This window comes from Polyodon spathula, chromosome 2 (assembly GCF_017654505.1).
Source record: "Polyodon spathula isolate WHYD16114869_AA chromosome 2, ASM1765450v1, whole genome shotgun sequence".
Lineage (NCBI taxonomy): Eukaryota > Metazoa > Chordata > Actinopteri > Acipenseriformes > Polyodontidae > Polyodon > Polyodon spathula.
The window spans coordinates 67975810-67998009 of record NC_054535.1 but is presented as its reverse complement, the minus strand read 5'-3'; the positions used below and the strand labels follow the sequence as shown (position 1 = coordinate 67998009).

Below are 22200 nucleotides of genomic sequence, written 5' to 3'. Positions count from 1 at the left end.
GGGGAACACACACACATTTTAGAAAATAATACATCTGTACCAAAACCCCAAACAAGTCCAATTAAAAAAGGAAAGGTTTTTTTTTTTTTTTTTTTTTGTCCATGAAAAGATTTAATATAAATTGGTATCTGTTTTATTTTTCTATTTTTTGGTTGATAATTGTTCGGTGAATTTCACTGTAAAGTTTAAATGAGGACAGGAAAAGTCAATTTAAAAAAGTGTTGCAATTTGATTGGCTTGCCAAGAAAGGCAAATTGAGTGTCGTTGAGCTTTAGGACCCAGTAAGAACTATAGACGAGGCTTTGACAACAAAAAGTTGAGGAACTAAAGACAAGGTTAATTATTTAAATGAGAAGTTAAGCTTGGACGTACGGTAAAGATCGTTGACAGCGAAAAGCCCGAACTTTCCATTCACATTGTACTTTTTCAACAGAACAGATTGACTGATCCGACAACATAACGAGATCTTTAGAATGAAAGAATCACATTTCAAAGATAATTTCTGGGTAAGTGCACTTTATAGTTTTTTTTTTTTTTTTTTTTTTTTTCATTAAGAAGATTATTTATATAAAAAAGCAGTTATGCTACAGTTGACGTTTATTTTAATATATAGATTTTTTTTTTTTTAAATGAATGCTTTACTAACTATATGAAGCACTGACGTTAAGTCTCTGACCCATTGTGACACTTAAAAAAAAAGAAAAAGAAAAAAGAACTAACCTTGAAACAAAACAAAACAAAAAGAAAAAGAAGCTTTGGAATGCGTACACAGCTAATCTGTACTTTGTTCAATAAAATAATCAAGTAAACTGAATTTAATTGTATTTCATAAACATATAGTTTATTAAAAGTACACAAATAGCCTACAATCTACTTAATTATTATTATTTTTTTTTTTGCAAGCCTTTTTCATTTTAGCCGAATTTAGAATTTAGAATAACCCACTATTATGGCGATGTTATCATTTCGCTTAATGTTGAAGCTACAGTAAGTAGTATATAGTCAGCACTGACGTCTGACCGTATAAAATGTTGACTTCAGTAATGTTTTGACGTGTATGTAGGTGAGCACGTTGTAACATGCCCCAGCCACCCAAACAGACCCTTTACCCTGCACGTACATACACACATTTCGTACTGAAAGAAAAGTAAAAACTATTACTTGGTTTGAGGAACTGTACAGAGGGACGTTAATTCTTTCATTGAAATTTGTTAGCGCACGAGTTGGGGGACACATCAGTGCATGACAAAAACGTATCCGTTCTTTTAGGGAACAAAAAAAGATACAATGTCAAAAATACAAAGGTGAAAGGCCTGTGTTTTAAAACAAGTATAGGTTTCCATTTAGATCTGCTGTAGTTTGTTTTGTTGGTACAGTACTGTATTTTCAACATAAGTAATATTTTAACCCTTTATAGGCACACATAAAATCTGACTTGCTAGAATTTTTCTTTGTTGATTTTATGAGACTGATGAAAATAAGGTAGCTTGCATATCTCCTTTTTACATTTTGCAAAAAAATGAAGAAAAAAAAAAGTAGGTGCCAAATGTGTCCCCTAGTGCAAAAAGGGTTACGGTCCTCAAGTTGGAGGTATAGTTGTATATGTATGTAAACTAGCAATAAAACAGAACACAACACTTTCAGTGCCAAATGTTTAATCCAAAGGACTATTTAAACACATATGGATATAATAGTGCTTTGCAATACAAACAATATTTAACTTATGTACAATAATATTGTACATTAAACCTTGAACCGTAAATCAATCTATCTATCTATCTATCTATCTATCTATATATATATATATATATATATATATATATATATATATATATATATATATATATATATATATATATATATAGTGCCTTGCAAAAGTATTCAGACCCCTGACCAATTCTCTCATATTACTGAATTACCAATGGTACATTGAAATTTCGTTCTGTTCGATATTTTATTTTAAAACACTTAAACTCAAAATCAATAATTGTAAGGTGACATTGGTTTTATGTTGGGAAATATTTTTAAGAAAAAAAAAACTGAAATATCTTGCTGACATAAGTATTCAATCCCCACACTTTAATATTTGGTAGAGCCACCTTTCGCTGCAATAACAGCTTTAAGTCTTTTGGGGTAAGTATGTACCAGCTTTGCACACAGTGTCCGAGTGATTTTGGGCCATTCTTCATGGCATATTTGCTCCAGGTTTTTCAGATTGATTGGACGACGCTTGTAGACAGGAATTTTCAAATAGTGCCACAAATTCTCAATGGGATTGAGAGCAGGACTTTGACTGGGCCACTGTAGAACATTCACCTTTTTGTACTTGAGCCACTACAATGTTGCTTTGGCCTTGTGCTTGGGATCATTGTCCTGCTGAAAGGTGAAGCTTCAGTTTTTTAGCAGACTGAAGCAGATTCTCTTGCAGCATTTTCCTGTATTTTGCTCCATCCATTATTCCTTCAATTGTAACAAGATGCCCAATATATATATATATATATATATATCTATATATATATATATATATATATATATATATATATATATATATATATATATATATATATATATATATATATATATATAAATATTATTAAATAATGTGAGTGGAAAATTCATGTTTTTTTTTGTTTGTTTTTTGTTTTGAGGCATAAATCAAACAGTAAAACATTAAAATCTCCCAGTTTATAAAATGGAATAACTCACTTGAACATGGAATAAGTCATTACTGATAGACAGGTTAAAAATGCATGACAGTATACTCCTTTCTATACTTTTTAAAGTCAGTTAATTTTAAACAAATTTCTAAGATTATGCATTGTTACTTTGTATGCTATGAAAGAAAACCTTAGTAGGGCACAACTTGCGTTACAGACTCGCGTCTGCATATATGCCAACTGTTATAAATGGCTAGATCTAGCACATACCAAAAGAGAGGCAAATACCATATTTTGGCCTTGATTGGGGTCTTGAAACCCCACTTATCAGGCTCATTTTGGATATACTGTCTTAGATTCCTAGCCCGTATTCCCTTATATGCAACCATTGGCTCATCTATTGCCTGCTTCTACCTAAGAAAATGTGGCTGGAATTGTCAAGCATCTTTCCTGAAACATGCTGAACAAGGATCGAACCTTGTAGAAGCAATCAGCGCTTTCCGCCTACAGGGCATTGTCATTAAAATGAACGTGACACCGCAGGCAACAAAAACATTTGCTAGTTGGAGCCTTACTTTTCCTATCCTCAGTGTCTGCTGCTAGTGGAAGGTCTTCACTCTCAAGAGGTAGTAAAACAATGTTAGGCTTTCCTCGTATGTTAGTCCCTTGTCTTGTGTAATGTTGTCGGAGAAAGGGTAGTAGAGCGACGGAGGTGATCACAACTGCCTAAATAGATCAAATTAGTTTTAAGTTACTGTGATGGATTCAAGTTGTTACCATGGCTGAAACTGATATAATACACAAACATTATTGCACTGCTGTACATATTATTACTCTTGGTAGTTTTCTAGGAGGAAGCTGCTCTAATCCTCACTCTCAGTGTCATCTGCCTGCGCTTGGTAGGCAGGATCTATCCTCATCACTTAAATTCCCCCACTCAACGTCATCATTTGTTGTGATAGCAAACTTTGGTGCCTTCATATTCGAACCATAAAACATGCGGAATAACCTGTTGAAACTGCAAACAAAATAATATTTGTACCATTAGCGAATACCAAAATTACCTTGCTCATTACATAATGGTATCAATCAAAGAAGGATGGTGCATTGTTTGTGAACGTAAAAAAATGTAACGTAAAATGTAATTTATTTACAAAAATATATAAAAACATAATTGAAGAATAATAAAAATAATAAAATCAGATAAAATGTAGTTTTTTATTGCATAATACCTACAAATAAATCCATGTCACAAAGACGGCCGAAGTGGGCGGCGTCAGAACCAGGAAAAGTAATACATACAGACAGGATGGTTGAAATGAAATGATGATGGCGCTTGCTTGCGCTGGTTTATTGTAAAATAAAAGGGTTGAACAAACAAACAGAAACAGGACCCGGCACTGGTAGCTAAAATAAACAGACAATGACTATACACCAACATTTAACACACCACACGCAACATATAACAGAACATACACACAGGGGCGGGCACTTCGTCACAATCCACCATAGCAAATCAAGTGTATTTGTAGAACTGCAAAGACAAGGCTAGGAGACAGATGTGGTCCCTACATACTACAAAATATTTTATGAGCATAGCTTTATGACATTCAGAAATACACAGCATACTTGAAATCTACATACTTTTAACTATTAACATAACTATTTTTTTTTTATCTTGATTACCAACAATATGTACATAAACACTAATATGCGATGCTTGATGTTCATTTTCAAATTGCTCAGAAAATGGCAGAGACGAAAATGGAAGAACACTTATTTTGCTGAATGTCGCCATCTACGGGTGGCTTATAGGATCAAAGTTATTGGACAGATACGGTGCTTTGCCTGAAGGCAGAAGTTTTTGATTGGACACATTGAACATGTGACTTTTTACTTTATACCACTGAAAACAAGGTGTCATATGTGTCCCTTAAACTAATAAAGAACGATGATTCTGAAAATATCACTTGCCAAAAGACTCGACTGGACAGGTGAACTGTAATACAGTACATACTTTTAAATCTGGTACATACTGTATCAGTATGTAAAATTCCCCATTAATGACACAACAGCAAAATTAAGGAGCCGGTCTGTCTTGCAGATTTTAACTACCTAAGAAAATGTGTTGTGAATAAATAAGTGTTTTAGTTAATTCAGTTATTGATTGTTTATTCTAATTAATAACACAAACAAATTAGTTAATGTGACAAAGTGCCCACCCCTGTGTATATTATCTGTTATATGTTGCGTGTGATGTGTTAAATGTTGGTGTATAGTCATTGGTACACGGGATATAAACAGGTCTGTGTAACAAGAGTGTTTAAAATGTATATTTGTATTTAGGCATGAGGCATCACTTCACGTGCTAGTAAAAAGTAATAATATGTGAGCACGGGGAATTGCACTTTATTAATTCACGTGCAGTTGTACCGAGACTCCAATTGCATGATTGATTAGCAATCGAGTCTTGGTACAGCTGCATAAAAGCAGCATGTTTTCACCCACTCTGGGTTGGGTGTTCGGTGAGTGGAGAACAGGAGAGAGAGGAGGAGAATTAGAATTAAATATCAATTGCTATTGCATGCTGGTGGAACCAGCACGATACTTGTTTATTTATCTGCTCACCGTGTTTGTTAGTGTGTCTGTCCGTGCACTGTGTTTGTCTGTATAGTCCGTTTTGTGTATCTATTTATTTTGGCTTAGAGTGCCGTGCCCTGTTTCTGTTTGTTTAACCTGTTTTATTTTTCAATAAACCGGCGCCAGCAGGCGTCATCATCAATTCACCTCATTTGTCCTGTCTTTGTGTTCGCTCCTTTCCTGGTTCTGACGTCACCCACTCGCCGTCTTTGTGACAGTTAATCAGCACATGGACTTGCTATCAAGGTAAATAATAATATTTAGTTGTAAATGTAATCTAGGCTATATTGATACGGAATATAATAAATGTTATTTTGTTTGTTTTCTACAACTGTCCGAAGCTTACCCTGGTGGAAGCTTTCTTATTGAAACAGGCATCATCATCATCATATGGATTTGGTAGACTATCAAATTATTGGGGCAAAAACTGAGCAAATTTCTTTGAGATGCTATCTATTGCTGTGTGGGGAGTTCCACCGCCAGTTACGTGTGGCTCTCGTTTCTCCCTGGAAACGTCTTTTTTTTCTTTAGCCATTGCATTTTTATATAATAGTTTTAACTGCTTCAGTTACCGACAGCTTACCCCACTGTGGAAGTTGAATTCTGCACTGATCTTTGCCCAGGTTGACTCCTTCCATACTAAAGTTACGTTATCCGTCTTTTTATTTTCTATAATTTCTTTGTAACTTTTGTTATCAAGAATTACATTTGATAACAGGCTTTTCTCAAATAAAGAAAACGCAACGCTTTTATTTGTTGTAGCCATGGTTGTGCTGTAATATACAACTTCACGAGACGATGTGTCGTAATCAACCAGCGTCACAGACACCATGAATCCAGGATTAACAAATACATTTTAGATTCAATCTCGGATCCACTGATCCGCCACAAGTCTTGATCTGCGCAACAGAAATGAATCCAGGATCCAATCTTGCATTAGTCAGTCCTAGATTGGGTCAAATCGCAATCTCGATGTGCACAATCCACCCTAAGTGTTTGCTTTGCCCTCTTGCTGACTGCAAGCACAATAGAAGAACAGATTTACCTCTAAGGTGGTGGATTCACCAATCAATAAGCACATTTTTCTTTTGTTTTGCAGAATATCATTCACCAGTTTATTTTTTTCTCATTTCTGATGCGATGTGATCAATAAAATCACCATACAACTTGTTTGTGTGAAGCACCATGCTAAGCCTGTTCAGCTGTTGCAAATCTGCATCCACCGACATATCTACAAACGGCCTTCCAAATTTGCCCACTTTATAGGTGGTACTGAGTGCTGTGCATGTCGTTTCCAGCTGCGTATTATTCGTAGACTTGGCATGGTTTTCAAAGCTTTCCAATTTTGCACTGGCTGTGATGTTTTCAGCTGTCACATGAGCAGCTGAAAGTTTATGTTCATTCATTTTCTTTGTTAATGAGGCCTGTTGCTTTGATTGTCAGTCCCATAATATGTCACTGACAACTCACCCCATTCTGTCGAGAACCTCAGCCCTTGCGACTTGTACGGTCCTAACAATTTTAAAGACTGACATGTTAAGCACCCCAGCTTTTTGTTCTTTACTAGAAGCCATTTGTTCTTGCGGCAAAAAAACTGAATTTGCTCCGTTGTCCAGCCGTCTGGTGGATCAGTTGCAGTCTCATCTCAGTTGGCGAACATTGCAGGCCTTTCTGAAGCACCTTTTCCCACCTCATATGGCATCCTCGGGATGAAAATTGGCACTCTGTCTTACTTCTTAGTCCTCTTCTGGAATGTTTCTTTTCATACCACCATCCTTTATCCATGTTAATAGACTCATGTCTAATGCGCAACTCAAATTGTTGTATATTTTTAACTGAAACAAGTCTACGAGCTTTGCTATTGAGCAGGTTCCCTCGCTGTTTGCAATGCAAGTCAACCACTGACAACCGCTCTCGAGTTTGGATAGAAAAGGGGGTGATACTCAAGCCTTTGCTTGTGATAATTTTCAGTGGTGATAGCTAAAACCGGCCCACATTATTGCACCATTAGGATTTAAAAAAATCATAAAGACTTTCTGATTAACTGTCAGAATCTGCACTGCCCTGTTGACCTCGTAGACCAATCCTTTCATGGAACCAGCCCCCTTTTCTTGTTTCTATAGTAACACGCACCAGCCAGTCAAGTTAGGATAGAACAGCGGGTATTATCATTCAAAATTCAACCTGCGTTATCTGCAGTTCAGAAGAGAAGGCTATTGCCAACTTAAAGAAAATTAAGAAACTAAAGAACTTTAAAAACAAGTAGATTCCCTACACCCCAACAACAACGAGGGAGGAATGGCGTATTGAGGTGTCTGTGCTGCCTTATGGCACAGACAGGAGAGTTAAAACTAACTACAGCTTTTTAAAATTTCTCTGTGTTGCAGGAGTGCTGTAGCGCTACAGGCCATTGAGTTTCCCTGACTTGCTCTGTTGATCAGCTTAGACGAATAGATAATTTTTCCAAACTATATCTTACTTACCCTAAATAAAATGTCTGAGAAACATTTAAATAACTGTCTAAGCAACAGTCAGATCTATTTGCATTTGGCCAACTCCATGAAAACAGGGCTGGGCGCAGATCAGCGACTCTGTGCCTGTAGAGAGCGTCGAAACTACAATGCAAAAGAAACAGACTCATTTGCATCCGTGATTTTAACAGTTTTTTCTGTAACCTCATCTCATCACACTGACAGAGGACTTCACAGAATCTGTAACGGCACTGTATCACACAACACTTCCTGTTATACAGAGAATCCACACTTGCGTAACTTTTGGAAATTAAAGGGTTGTGTACCACTAGGTTTTATGATTGAGTATCAAACATATGGTTGGTGATTTGAAAAGTATTCTCATCTTTGGGAAAACATTTTGTACATTTCAGTAGCTAAATTAGTACATTTCCTTTAGCTTTATTTAACAATCGGAATAAAGTACAATAGTGTACACATTCTACCTGTCAACATACAGTTTACATTAATAGCTTTTTGTTTCTGGTGCTTGTGACGGGGTACACCCAACCCCTGTGTGTATTTGTGTTATTATTGTTTCACTGTATGGTTTGGTGTGTTAAAAACACAATGTTCTGTTATTATTGTTTACAGCCTGGATGGGGTTAACATTTTAACCCCATCCAGATAAAATCGTGAGAATGCGAGGTCAACAGGTTATTGACAAACTGGCTGTTGACCAGGCATATTTGAAATCCCGTGCCGAATGTGGCAGAGGGATAAACTAGGTAATTAATAGACAGTTAATCCCTCTGCAGCTTTGGCTGAATGTGGTTGGAGTGTTCAGGAGTGGAGAACGGGAGTAGAGAGTGGAGGTAAAAGAAGAAAAATAACTACTTATTAATAATACTTGTTTTCGTTATCACTTGTTTGTCTATTTGTTTAGGCCACCGCATCTTTTTGTTTCTGTGGAGTGTTTAGTTTTGTTCAGCTGTTTTATTTGTTTATTTATTACGCGGCGCATACCTCACAATCCTGTGTGTCAGTTCTCTTCATTGTCTGACGTCACCACCAAGCCAACTGTTCACAGTGCTATGTTGTTTTTGTTCTGTAGACCATATTCCTAGATGTTTGAATACAACAAAGTGATTTACTAATACACTTAGATTTTTACTGAGGACAGAAAAAAAATTGTCGCTTTTTTTGTCACAATGCTTTGACAATGTTTTTTGCAGCACCTTGATGCCCCGGTATGAATGTGCTCTATAAGAACTGCTTTTTAAAAACAAAATTGCTCTTAATTTAAAATCACCCCAAAAGTTAAGGGTTAGAATAAGTTCACACCTTCCTTTCAATATGCGATTGAGAGAAAGCACACACTGCATGTTTCATTGAGTGTGATGCTCTAGTGTGGTGGTGAAATGCTGGCCTCCTATTTTTTATTGTTTTATTAAATTAATAGAAGGAATAATATTATTTTATGCTAACGTTTAGTATTTGGACTAGTAACCTCTTATATAATTCTAAAATGTGGGCGATGTGCCTTTTCTGGTTTCTGGCTTTCTGTGAGCTCTCAGCAGCTACTTGTAAGCCTGGGTCTGGTAAGTGTTTGGTTGGACAACTCCCATAGTTGATGCAGGGTGCTCACCCATTTCTGAAGCACTTCCAGAGTTCAGACAGTTATTTTTGGTACAGCCCTAATGCTGAATATAGTAGTGTAGTTAGAGATTTACTGATAAAGCAGTTTTGCATAATATTAAAGATGGTTGTGTATCTGAATTAGATTTCCATTGCATAGCTGCTCTGACCTTTTTTAATCATCTTAAAATTAGACACAAATCACCTAAGCTTGTTATCAGTACATTATTGAGCTCATTAAAAAAAAGCTTATTTTCATCCCTGGCCTGCTTTGATATGAATACAACTGATCCCCTTATTCGGGGGTGCAAATTGTTTTGAAAAGTTTAGCACCAGAGAGCCTATTGGTGCTCAAACAACACAAACCTTCTCTGCTGTATATGTGGATGAGTGTGTGTGTGTGTGGGGGGGGGGATCATGTGAATAGTCCAGACCCAATGAGTAAGTATCATCATCCATGGTTGCTAAGGAATACATATAAAAAATAAAATAAAAAATTATAAATTAAACATTTCTACTGGTGCCAGAATTTAATGTTGCTGGCGCTATATGAGGTCTCCTGGTGCTACAATCTAGCGCCATAACGACAATTTTGCGTGCTAGTTATTTCGTAGTTAAAACATTCTGTAGGTTATTTGACAATGTTATTTAGCATACTTCAGTTGTGGTCTGTATTCGCATCTATTGGTTTCCTTCCTGTTTACAGTGCTTCATTATATTGTTTTTGACACCAGTGGTCCCTTTTAGTTTTAGCTAGCAACAAGATAAATAATTTGTTTCATACGGTACATAGCTTCAGACGCTAAAAGAAAGTCAAGTAGACAAACATTGAAGGTCTTAGACTGCCTAGGGCCATGTTTTCAAATGGTTTACGCCAAACTTTTACTCCTAACTCTTTAAAGAGGTAAAACGTGTGTTAATTTTACAAAACTTGAACCAAACAACTATGTTATGTATTTCAAGCACTCTCAGTGGCAGGGTTTTCATGCAGTTTAAATTCTCGATTGCGGTTAGAATGTGATGTAGCCACACATACCACACACATTCCTCACGCTATAAGAAGTACGTGCCCAAAATATAATACAACTTAAAATGGCCAGTAAATTGCTTTCTCCCACTAAAAAGCATCGCAGATTGACCAAAAACTACGTTTTTCTGGGGGTTTTTTTGTGTGTGTGGGACCCGAAGATATTCTTCTATCTGTATCACGTGTTTAGGAGCCGACCGGAACATTCTCTTGTCAGCATCGGTATCAGCTGCCACCAGAAGTCCCTTACTTAGCTATTTTTTGCACAGCTGATCAAATCTCTTATGAGCTTCAAAGTGAAGAACCAGTATTAAGTCTGGTCTTTTGTTAATTACAAAAGCATAATTATCTGTACAGAATGTTGTATATAAAAAATAAAAAAGCATCTTTGTAGCGATGGTGGAAGGGTTTTCTTAGGTCTGGGCTTTCTGTTGCGTTTGTACGGTGTTCTGTAATGTCTGTAATTTAAGCAGTCTTACAGGGAGGGAGAAGGGTTCAAACACGTTCAAGCTTGATGTGTGAGTGGGTGTGATTTAGACGGGTTCAATGAGTAGGGAACCTTGTTTTGAGCCAAATTACAAACAAGCAGCCTAGACTGTGGTTATGCATTAAACAGACTTGTTGTTGCATTGAAAGCAATGGATTTAATGTATTACTCCACATAATTAATACTGTAAAAAAAAAAAAAAAAAAAAAAAAAAAAAAAACTTGGAAATTACAATGGATTCAGAACTGTTTGGATACCCACATTAGCTCTATTAGAAAGGCCTCATTTTATCATTTGAGGAACATTGCCAGATTGAGACCCATTCTGTCTGATAAAGTTGCTGAGATGTTGGTTCATGCTTTTATTATTTCTTGGTTAGATTATTGTAGTGCTTTGTTGTCAGCCTTCCAGATTTCAAAATGACGTCAGTTCCAACTGTTTCAAACTGCTGCAGTCAAGAGTGCTTACTCACAATCGTCATTAACAACATGTTACTATGGGTCATAAATCGCTGTACTGGCTTCCTGTTAAATTCAGGATTGATTTTAAAATTCTGCTTACTACTTATAAGGCCCTTCATGGTTTTGGGCCTTACAGGCACTGTTGGTATCTTATGCTTCTAGTCGCACCTTGAGATCGGTGAATTCTGGACTTTTGGTAGTTCCAAGAAGTTATCTAAAATCATGAGGGGCAAGGGTTGTTATTCTCTCTGCCTTTGGAGCTATGTAGTAAGTCATATCGAAATGCTGGTACGGTGGAAACTTTAGCAAAAACATCTTTGTTTGCATTGGCTTATTTCTGACCTGGTTTGATTGGCCAATGACTATTTTAATTTGTTTTTATTTTGAAATGCCCTGGGATGCTCTGTATGAAGAGCGCTGTATAAAAGCAAATTGTATTTTATAATTAACTTTCTGAACCCTGTAGATTCAATTTCCTGCTGTTGAAGGAACCGTACAGTGCTGAACAATCACTTATAGAAAGGAGTTGTTTGGCAAGCACAAGGCATCATTTTGGGTCAATTGCCAGCATTTGAAGTGACCAATTACACGCTACAAATTCAGCCACATAAATGTATACGGTTTGACCCAAGTAAAGCAACAAATAAAAAGATTAAGACCTCCCAGGGTGAAGTTTCCTATCCTCCCCTTTCTATGAACCATCTGTCAGCACTGCCTCCTAATACTCTTTTGTTGCCGTGGTGCTCGATTCAGCTAGTAAAGAAATGAAGTCAAGAAAAGAAAAGTGGGAGCAACTGCTAATTCATATGTTTCAGATATGCAACACTTCCAGTCTTTTAGATCATTTCTATATTATACAAGATAACATATACATGTTTTTTAAATTCACTGTTTAGGACTCAAGAAACAGGAAGCTTAAGGTTTCGCCCAATGTTAAAAATGACGCCAGCGGCCTTGCCACTGTTCCTTTTTACTAAGGCACTGTAAGAGACAGCACTGCTTGCATGGCATGGTTCGAAAGAGGAGATTAGGGGCTTAAAAAATGTCCTATTTGTGTATTTCCAGGATTGGCACTAGAGAACCGTGAATGCGAGTGTTTGTAATGTTACTGCTGTGCTCTATGACAGTCATACCTCGTGCAGAAAACAAACATTTTTAGACAAAATCTTTACAAAAGAAGAGAATTGGTGACATCGAAGACACAATGACCTATTTTCCGATAAATATATGTTTGGTTTTCATCTTAACAGCATTTGTGGATCAGGTGCAAGTCAGATGCTGTTAGGGCTAGGTTGCCATGGTCAACAAGTAGCTACAGTGAATAGCTCCATCTTGCTCTTGATCTTGCATCTTGATCAGGGTCCCATACAAATAATTTGAATGGGTTTTTTTTCTTGTGTATTTCATGTATGCCATGTTCCTGTAACCTTTATAGTTATAGGCACAAATCTAAAAACGAAAATGGCTTGGACCCTAAAGAGTTAAAACCAACATCAAACCAAGTTTGCAGTGAATTGGTTTGTGTTGTAATCGTGGGAGTGCAACCCTCAGTGTATTCGGCTACTTTTAGAGCTATGTCACACTTTAAAATAGGCACATGTTCATCATGATGAATAGGCTTTCTGTGGAATGTATCTTTTGGAATTGATTGTTTGACTGTTATCATGCTTTGACTCAATAGCCATAATGTAAAAGAACAAGTGAGCATTGTTACCAGAGGGTGTGAGGCTAGTGCATTTCCTGTTCTTGTTCTGTACAGAAAAAACATTTAAATAAGAACTATTTAAGCTGCTTGAATAAATCGCCCCTTAACTGCTAATAGGGCGAAGCTGTTAAATGGTACTTTCGGAAAACTGCAAAAAAAAAGTAAAAAGCAGTGACAATTGCATATGTACACATTCTACACCGCACTATGATGCCATGCAAGGAAGAAGAAAATTTTTTACAACCCTGCTTTTATTTTGTTTTAAATTTAAAAATTGTATTTTGTCTTTCTTTACTTGAGGTTAATCACAGTGGCATTTCCTGGTCTGTGCAACTGAAATCAACCTTGCAGCAGCATTTCTCAGCTTCAAGCTGTATTTGGAATGTTAATATTTCAATAAAAAATAAATATTAATTTTTAAATAATAATTTGCAGTTGCACAATATATCTTTTTGAAAGAACTGAACAATCCTTTGTTGCAAAGTGCATATAACAAGTAAGTCAATGCTCCTGATAGAGGCTGCCTTGCTGGTCAAAGGATTTTGTAAACAAGAGTACCACTTTTGCCTTTTTTTGCTTTACAAGCGTTACTGTTTCAACCACATGAAAGGCAAAAGTGGCTGTGTGTAAATTAAACAAATCTACAGGAAACTCTTGAGTCGTCAACAAAATCAGTCAGAACAGTTCAACAGAAAAGCGAATACCATTTTATAATACAACAATTCATTAATTATTGTAGTATTGCACATTTCTAACATAACACAGAGAAAAGAGCTTGTGATTTCGGTTAGATTTTCATATCTTTTGCTAAAAGTAGTACAGTGATATATTTACATAATAATGTGGCAAGGCAATTTTATTTAACGTTTTTTTATTTGTGTGCTTGTTTTACAGAGTGCAGGAATCACCAACACAGCTGGATATGACACTTTAATTCAGCATCTGAATGACGGAAAGAAGACATGCAAAGAAATAGAAGATTTTATTAAAGCAAGGTAAGGCAAGAGCGGTTTAATAAGCCAAATACCATAGGACAGTATCAGAGCTATCTGACCACTTTGTGTTTTGGTTATACAGTTTATTTTATCAGTAAAGTGGAGGGCTCATTTTGCACACATAACAGCCAGTGCAGTTAGTGCCAGGCTCCTTTATTTTGCTAGACACATTTTCATGGTCTATAAATGTTGCCTGGGATTAATATTATTAGATTTGGGAACTTTTTGGTAACCAAACTGCAAACAACTGTCGGACCAATTTTGACAGAAATAAAATCGTACTGAATGATATTTCAAGATTATTAGTGGTGCCCTTGTGCTGGAGTCCAGTGGAAATGCTGCCAATGCTTATTAGCAGATAGGTATGACATTTTAAAATTTCTGAAGAATTGCTCATCCAAACAATGATTTTGCATTTAAATTAAGCAAATGGTTATTTTTTATTTTGTTTTCTAGATCTGGTTGCAACAGATTATTAACTAGTAATTTGCGTGTTTCAAAGTGCAATTTAGTATGTTCCTTGTGGCGCAAGCATACGAGGGGAAGGATTTGTTCATTTCATAGGATCAGGAAAACCTGAACTGTCAAATGATAGTAGTCAAGCTGATGTTGATTGGTTTGCCTTTTTTCATGATACAAGCCATTCTGTAAGAAGTGCCATTCCCTACACCAGGGGTGCACAAACCTGTCCTACTAGATTTCATTGATAAGTGACTGATTAAGACCTTGAAAGAGGTTAAAACTGGCTTGAAAAGAAATTGTGGGTATTTCTGGAACAAAGAGGAGACCTTTCCACTATGCCTCTGGGATACTTTGTTTTTGTTCTCAAAAACACCAAATTCAACATTTTTTTATTTTTTAGTAGAACTGGCAGCACTCCCATTCATTTCCCCTCTAGACAAAGTGTTATATTGTTGATGGATACAGTCAGCTGCCTGAAGGAGAAAGTCCAAACAGCTTGAATGTAATCAGATTAAGTGCACCCCTTATTTATTCAGTGATTTTAAAATTTGCTTTTCACTTTTAACTGGAAGAGGCTAATTGGAAAACGTTTGGTACAGGTTGATCTGTAACTCTGCTTCTATTTATAACTGTCCTATACTGTCATTTACCATCTGGGTAAATGAGTCACAAAAGTTGCAGAGAAAGAATCTTGAAATACAGGCTTCTCCTAAGCCTTCAACCTGGCTTGGGAAGCCACATTTTAAGGGTATATGTGTTGCTTCTATTTATAAGAAAAATAAATAAATAAGTTCCTCTTTCCTCTGTGCAGTGAAGGGAACATGGCTTTTGAAACCTTATCCTAATTGAGTGTGATATGTAATGTAGGCGAGAGGCCTTATGGCCACTTCTGTATAAATATGTCTGATAAGAAATGTCTATCATGTTTAAGTTCATTTTAAAAAAGTATAATTTTGGTACTGTCTTTTTACAACATCAACCTTGCTTTCTAGTATACTGTAATTGTACCAGACTCCATGCAGAACAGCTCAAACCCTTGTATATACATTGGTGTGGGGCATGATGTGTTCTGTATATTGCAGAGAAGGGAGATCAGTTTCCATTTTGCTGCTTTTTCCCTTTGTGGTGGAGAAGCATTTATCAGTATTTCAGTAGTGAAAATGCCTTGTGATTTGTGCTTCCATGTTTGAAAACGATTGTGTTTCTGTACACATCTCACTAATATACAATACAGCATTGTTATTATTCTCATTAAACATCAATCAAGATCTATTTATATATGCATATTACACAGCTGACAAAAAAAGAACTATGTCCTCATTTTTATGGATACAGCAAGTTCTCCTGCAGTTATGACAGTGTTTGTTATACTATAGCACATTACTACTACATAAGTTGACTTTTATGAGTACAGCTCATAAATTAGGTATACTCATGTGCTTTATTAAGCTTGTATGAGATTGTAAATGCTCTGCTGCCGCACTTTCTGCTGATAATATTTCAAACCAAAGGTAGCCAATCACAGTCCTGAAGGGCCATCCCACCCCAGATTTAACAGGTAAAATTAGATAATGACTCACATGAGGCCACTCGCCTCCCCGCCTTTTTTTTTTTTTTTTTTTTTTTTTTTTTAACCATTTGAGCTTGCTTGTAACATAAGATGGACGCTTTTTAGGGGGTGATGACATTAGTTTCCGGATGATAAAGACCAAACGTTTCATACTGTTTGACAGAAACAATTTGACTGGTGTTACCCAGTAAAAATGACCCGCCACATTGTTTTAGCTTCTGACCATATCAATACAGACCACATGCTTTGACTTGGGTTATTATCATCGCTTCACACTTACATTCTGTGATTCTCTCAATCCATTTTTTTTTTTTTTTTGTGACAGATGTTTACAAACCATTCATCTGATATGACATAACCCTTAGATTATTCTACTAGAGATGCTTTGTTCCTAAAAACACCAGTTTCTAGTTTTGACTTGCAATTTAAAGTGTTTTAGATAGACTCATTTTAGCTGAACTTTTGGACATGACCGTGTGCTGTGCTCACTCAAGGTTTCAAGAGGTGTAAATCATGTAGGTGTAACCTTTTCCTCTAACATTATTATTTATTCATTTTTACAAACAAATACAGTACATAAAGTAGCAGAAAATATATACATCCCACTCTATCAGTTCACAGGCAAAAAATAGTTCATAACATGAGTGTGCCTGTGTACTGTGTTTGATTATATCTGTACAGTTTCAAACTTTGGCACATTTAAACCTCACTTTTTACACAAGGATTTTAGAGTATGTGGTCTGTCAGTTAGCACAGTGGGTGGCCAGTTCTATTTTTGAAATAGCACAAAACTGCTTATCACTTTTCTAGCAGTTGTGGTAAGAAATATTGTATCTCGCTTGTAGAGAACTTGTCCAGTGGTTTTCACAAACATGGTAGTTTGTTCCACCATCCTGCCTCAAGCAGTGAGCTTAACAACATACATCTCTTTAAAAGTCATCCTATGACACACCTTTTCTTCATGTCTCTCTTTCACAAAGCACAGGATTGTACAGCTATGGCCAAAAGTTTAGCATCAAGTCAAATTTTATGATTGAGACATGCAATCAAAGAAACTACAAAATTATATTGCGAAAGTGTACCATAATAGTAGTACAGTATTCATGTTAGATTTCAAAACTACAAAGTGATGTGTAATTCCATATGTCAAAGTAACATGATTCAGCAGGTTTAATTTGTCTTTATGAAGCAAAATTAGTTCATTCTATAGGGTGTTGCAAAACTTTTGGCCACAGCTGTAGGCACCAATCTGCATGCGTGGGAGTGCCAGTACTAACAGTTGCTAGCTTGCATCTGTCTCTCAATGGAGCTCATCCTTTTCTCCCAAACACTGTTACAGGCTGACCTGAACCCCACAAAGAGAAATATTTCATCCACCTGGAATGTGTGACATGTGGTGTTCAGCACTGTCTGAAGAACTAATAATGCTTTCCTGGCCTTTGGTGCTTTTTTCCTGCTTTTGCCTTGTTAATGTAAATTATTTGTATAGACATAATCATACAGGCATCTCTTTTGTTTGAGGTAGATAATGTGATTATCTGTTGTGTGGGGTTGTTTGTTTGAGGTAGATACTTTGATTATCTGTTGTGCGGGGCTGTTTGTTTGGGTGTAGGCTTTTGGTTCCGCATTTTATTATTCAAATGTAAAAATGTCTTGTCTTAAGAGCCCTAACACTAATAACCCTGGTGGTGTTTTCCAACAGGGTTGATTTTTTGACCCCCTTATTAACATCAATAAATACAGTAAAACATGATCTACCACAGTTTAGGTCAATTAGAAAGTCCCAGTAGTTTTTAACTTAAACCTTTAAGCTGTCAATGTCAAATTTGCATTTTTAAGTAGATTTAGATCATGGTGCTATAGTTTCAGTGGTGGCCTGGGAATGTACTGAATGTCATTAAAATGTTTGTGTATTTATCCAGTTGTTGGTAATAACTGTATTTATTTATTTATCTTGTATATTATATACAGGGCTTCAATTGAGGAAAAATATGGGAAAGAGTTACTTAATTTAGCCAAGAAGAATTGTGGCCAGTGTGAACTCAAGTAAGTTTCTATTACTTACTTATTTTCTGTTCTATCACCTTCTCAAAGTCTTTGTATCTTTTGAATTGCAATATTTTTTCTTGTTCATGTTAGCACTATGCAGAAATACTAAGAAAAGCTAAACACGGATTCTGCAACGGAAACTCCTTCATTGAGCTGCTCATTGTTTTACTTCAACAGAGCATTGGCAAGGTTATGTCAGCCCAATTTAAAAAGTCACAATTTGGTCAAATTAGTTTAGTATACTAACGTTGTACTTCTCTAGCAAATGCATTCACCAGTTTGTATTCAGTAGAGCATATGTGAGCAAAATGTATAGATTTTATTTACTCAAGCAATGGCTTGTCTTTCATACCCCAATTCCAAATCTACCCCATGCTTTCATATCTTCAGACAATGTTACCTCTACACCAATTACAGTTTAGCTCAGTGGCAGGCGAGTTGGCCCAGGCAGGATACCTTACAGGCAGGAAACAGGGTGATTTTAAAATTGCTGTTTGTTTTCCAGTACATTGAAGCGAGCGTTGGATGTCTTTAAGCTACGTAAGTACAAGTTTTGTTGCTCTCAGTTTGTCTGCTTGCATTCTTGTGGTATTTTGACCCTGATAACTAAAGTGTTCCAGATAAAAAGACATTTGAAATATCAGCAAACATAGCCATTACAGAGCAACTTGCTATGGGCATGAAATACCAGCCGTTGCTTTTCTTCTCATTTATACTGTCTTTTGTATCATTTTTAGTATGCTTCTGCAGTATTCCGTACTGTACAGCCTGTGGATTGATTGAGCTCTTATTTCTTTTTTTAGAAATTGAGAATGTGGGGCAGTCCCACATCCAGTTGGCACAAAGTTTGCGTGATGAAGCAAAAAGGCTTGAAGATTTTCGTGAAAAGCAAAAAGAAGCAAGAAAGAAAGTAAGGGGATAAATCAGAAAACTCGCTCAAACCCAATAGAAAAGGGAGTTGTACCGTCTTTCCAAACATGGCCATTGACATGGGATGGCATCATAAAGGCAAGCCCCGCTGATAGTGTCTGAAGCTGGATTTTTTTTTTTTTTTACAAACATTCACTGGCTTCAGGATGTTATAAAATCCCAGACAAAGTTTACAGTGAAATGGGTCTTTAAGTGTGTAGGCAACAATCTGACTGCAGACCTTTACAGCAAATGGATTTTAAATAGACCTATTTTTTATATATTTTTTAGCACTGTTTCGTGAACTATCATGGCTATGTGGCTAAGACACTATGCACAATTCCAGAGCTTTACACGTTAATACAATTATTATTATTATTATTATTATTATTATTATTATTATTATTATTATTAAAGCTTGTTAGCATAAATAAAAAACACAGTAGTCTATTATATGCATTTAAAGAAAAGCTTTCAATTTTGAAAAAGCGCAACCTCTATCAGAGATAATGTTTACAGATTTTTGGGACAGACTAGATCCTAATACATCCTTCTAGGGTGGGTGCGTCATTGCCAATGTGGTAAAAAAAAATACAGGCTGTTTTTCATGACATTAATATTACCTGATATTAATATGAATAAATGTTAGGGCTGGTATTAAGACAAATCACAATAACTTTTAACACAGTGGCTAAAGCAAAAGTGGTATCCATGCATTGAAATAGATCTGTGTTTTTATTTAATATGTCGGAGGGGGGGTGGTATGATCATGTGACATTATCAGAGGTCAAAAATGTGTTCTGCTTGAGCTAGAAGTCTTTAAGAAAGTTCATCATAGTCCCCAGATTGTCAGTTTTTACCAAATAGATTTGATCTATATCTTCCCATTAGGTTATGACAGGGTGTAAAACTCAGAATTTCTGTTTAAAATTTGTATGTATATATATATCTATATATCATATATTATATATATATATATATATATTATATATATATATATATATATATATATATATATATATATATATATATATATATATATATATATATATATATATATATATATATATATATATATATACACACACACACACACACACACACACACACACACACGTATTTAATTCTTTGAAAATCTCAACCCATGGTGCAGAATTCTGTGTACCTCAAAAAATGCAAGTTACACATCTATGGAAAGCTTTTTGTCTTAGGTCTTCTGATTTTCGGTTTTAACTGATAAAAAACCCCCGATACAAAAAAAAAATTAAATTGGAAAACACCGGGAAAAACTGTGGAAATGGTTAATCAATTCATATTGACTTTTCCCATTAAAAAATAAAACCTACTTCAAAAATAATAATAAATACATTTTCCAGTGCTGCTGGGCAATGTGCTACTTTCCTGACTTGTATCTATCATTGGTGCAGTTTTAAAGTATTCAGAACGAATCAACTACTGAGCACAGTCCTTCATTTCTGTTGGAGACTCCACTTGCGAGATTTAAAACAAGATTACAATCAGGAATGGAGGCTTGTTAGCGGGATTTAAAGCTGTATTACAGTTAAGATACAGAGGCTTTAAAGCAGAATTGTGGAGAAATGTAAAAAAATGTCTCCACACAAAAACCCCAGAAGAATGTGGAAGACAGCAAAGGAAAGAAGGTACAAGTGTGCAAATACTTTCAAGTTACTGTACATATTTTTACTGTACATACAGAAAAAAAACGCTCAAGCATTTTGGCAAGTAACCAAAAACACTAATTTCATACAGTATATCAAAAACGAAAAGCCCCCCCCCCCCCCCCCCAAAAAAAAAAAAACGATTTACATAAAGCTCGAAAAAAACTAAAAATAAGCACTGAAAAATACAATGAATAAAAACCAAAAAACAGAAGCCCTACTTCTATTGCACATCATATTTTTTTTTCAATGTTCATAGGTAGAATAAATATTTGTATAATTGTGCATGTGTGGCAGCATTGACATTCTTGTATATTTCAAATGTAACCAAATCTTGTGCCAAATCTTTTTAAAATGTACATTTCAAGTATGTTAAATTAAAAAAAAAAAAAACGGCCTGTTTTACCACATTGCCGTTGACACCCAGCCTAGAAGGATGCATTAGGACCTAGTCTGTCCGACAAACACTGCTGGGGGTTGAGGCGTGTCACTCAGTTGATGCAGTGAACATTCAGATGTGCTTGCTTGTACGAATTAAAAGACAACCTCTTATTCAACGCGATAAATCTACATTTGGTATGTGTATCATAAGACTTCAACTATGTATGTAATAAATATTCTTTCATATAGGTAGAGCAGCATATGGAATCTTTTCACAAGCAGAAGGCAAGCCTGTACAAGAAAACAATGGAGGTAAATTCTGAAGTTCTTGGGTATATGAAGCCTCTTTGTGGGGATAAGGTTCATTATTAACATCTTCGGACCTTGGCAGTTTGCTAATGCATGTACAAAAACTGCTTAATAAAGAAAAAATGCTTTGGTGCCCACAGTACAAGCTGAGAACTTTTGCTTAATTTAAAAGCAATTAACACACTCTCCTGGAAGAACTGAGCGCCTGTCCACTGGACTCTTTGTTGTCTGAATGAAGGATCTGTTCCAATGAACCTGTTCGCTCAACAGAAAGTGGTTATTTTCCACTGTGTGTTTCAGTTAAAGATTTCCTAGTCCCCTACTCTTGCAAGGTGATGCCAATTCACTGACATAGGTTTGTGTTCTGTAGCAGTGGTTTATGCCAGTTAGTACTTTGAACATACAGTAAGCTTTTCTAAGATAGTAAACAATAATTTTCCAGCAACTATAACCAAAATCCGGTTCAATTATCTCGATACAGCTTAGTAAATATTAGCTTCTGCTTTCAGGGGGAATCTTATCAGACAATTGTGGTCGGTGTTAGAATTGTCAACATAAAACCCATTAGTTAACTTTACGTCGTGGGTGTGACTAAGTTTGTACATGAACAAGCCTCAAGAGGTTTTGTAAATATACAGGTTTAACTTTGCATTGTAGTGATATTATAACATACAACTAACACGCAAAGTTATATTTTAGAGTACTACAAAAGAAACCTACATATTCTGCAAGGTTGTTTCAAATGTGTTTTTATTGACTTGCAGTGTAATCTTTTTACAGG

At 35.8% G+C, this 22200-nt stretch overlaps 1 protein-coding gene across 1 annotated transcript in view; it reads left to right on the top strand.

Annotated features, from left to right (window-relative positions):
* The first annotated feature begins 224 nt into the window (after window positions 1–224).
* The window catches only part of LOC121299486 (proline-serine-threonine phosphatase-interacting protein 2-like), a 34056-nt gene continuing 12080 nt past the window's right edge, over window positions 225–22200 (top strand). Inside the window, exons 1-6 of the mRNA XM_041227220.1 lie at window positions 225–506; window positions 13960–14060; window positions 18064–18138; window positions 18647–18681; window positions 18945–19051; window positions 21360–21422. Coding sequence (XP_041083154.1) covers window positions 474–506; window positions 13960–14060; window positions 18064–18138; window positions 18647–18681; window positions 18945–19051; window positions 21360–21422 — 414 coding nt within the window. The 5' untranslated portion in view covers window positions 225–473. The remainder of the gene's footprint in view (window positions 507–13959; window positions 14061–18063; window positions 18139–18646; window positions 18682–18944; window positions 19052–21359; window positions 21423–22200) is intronic.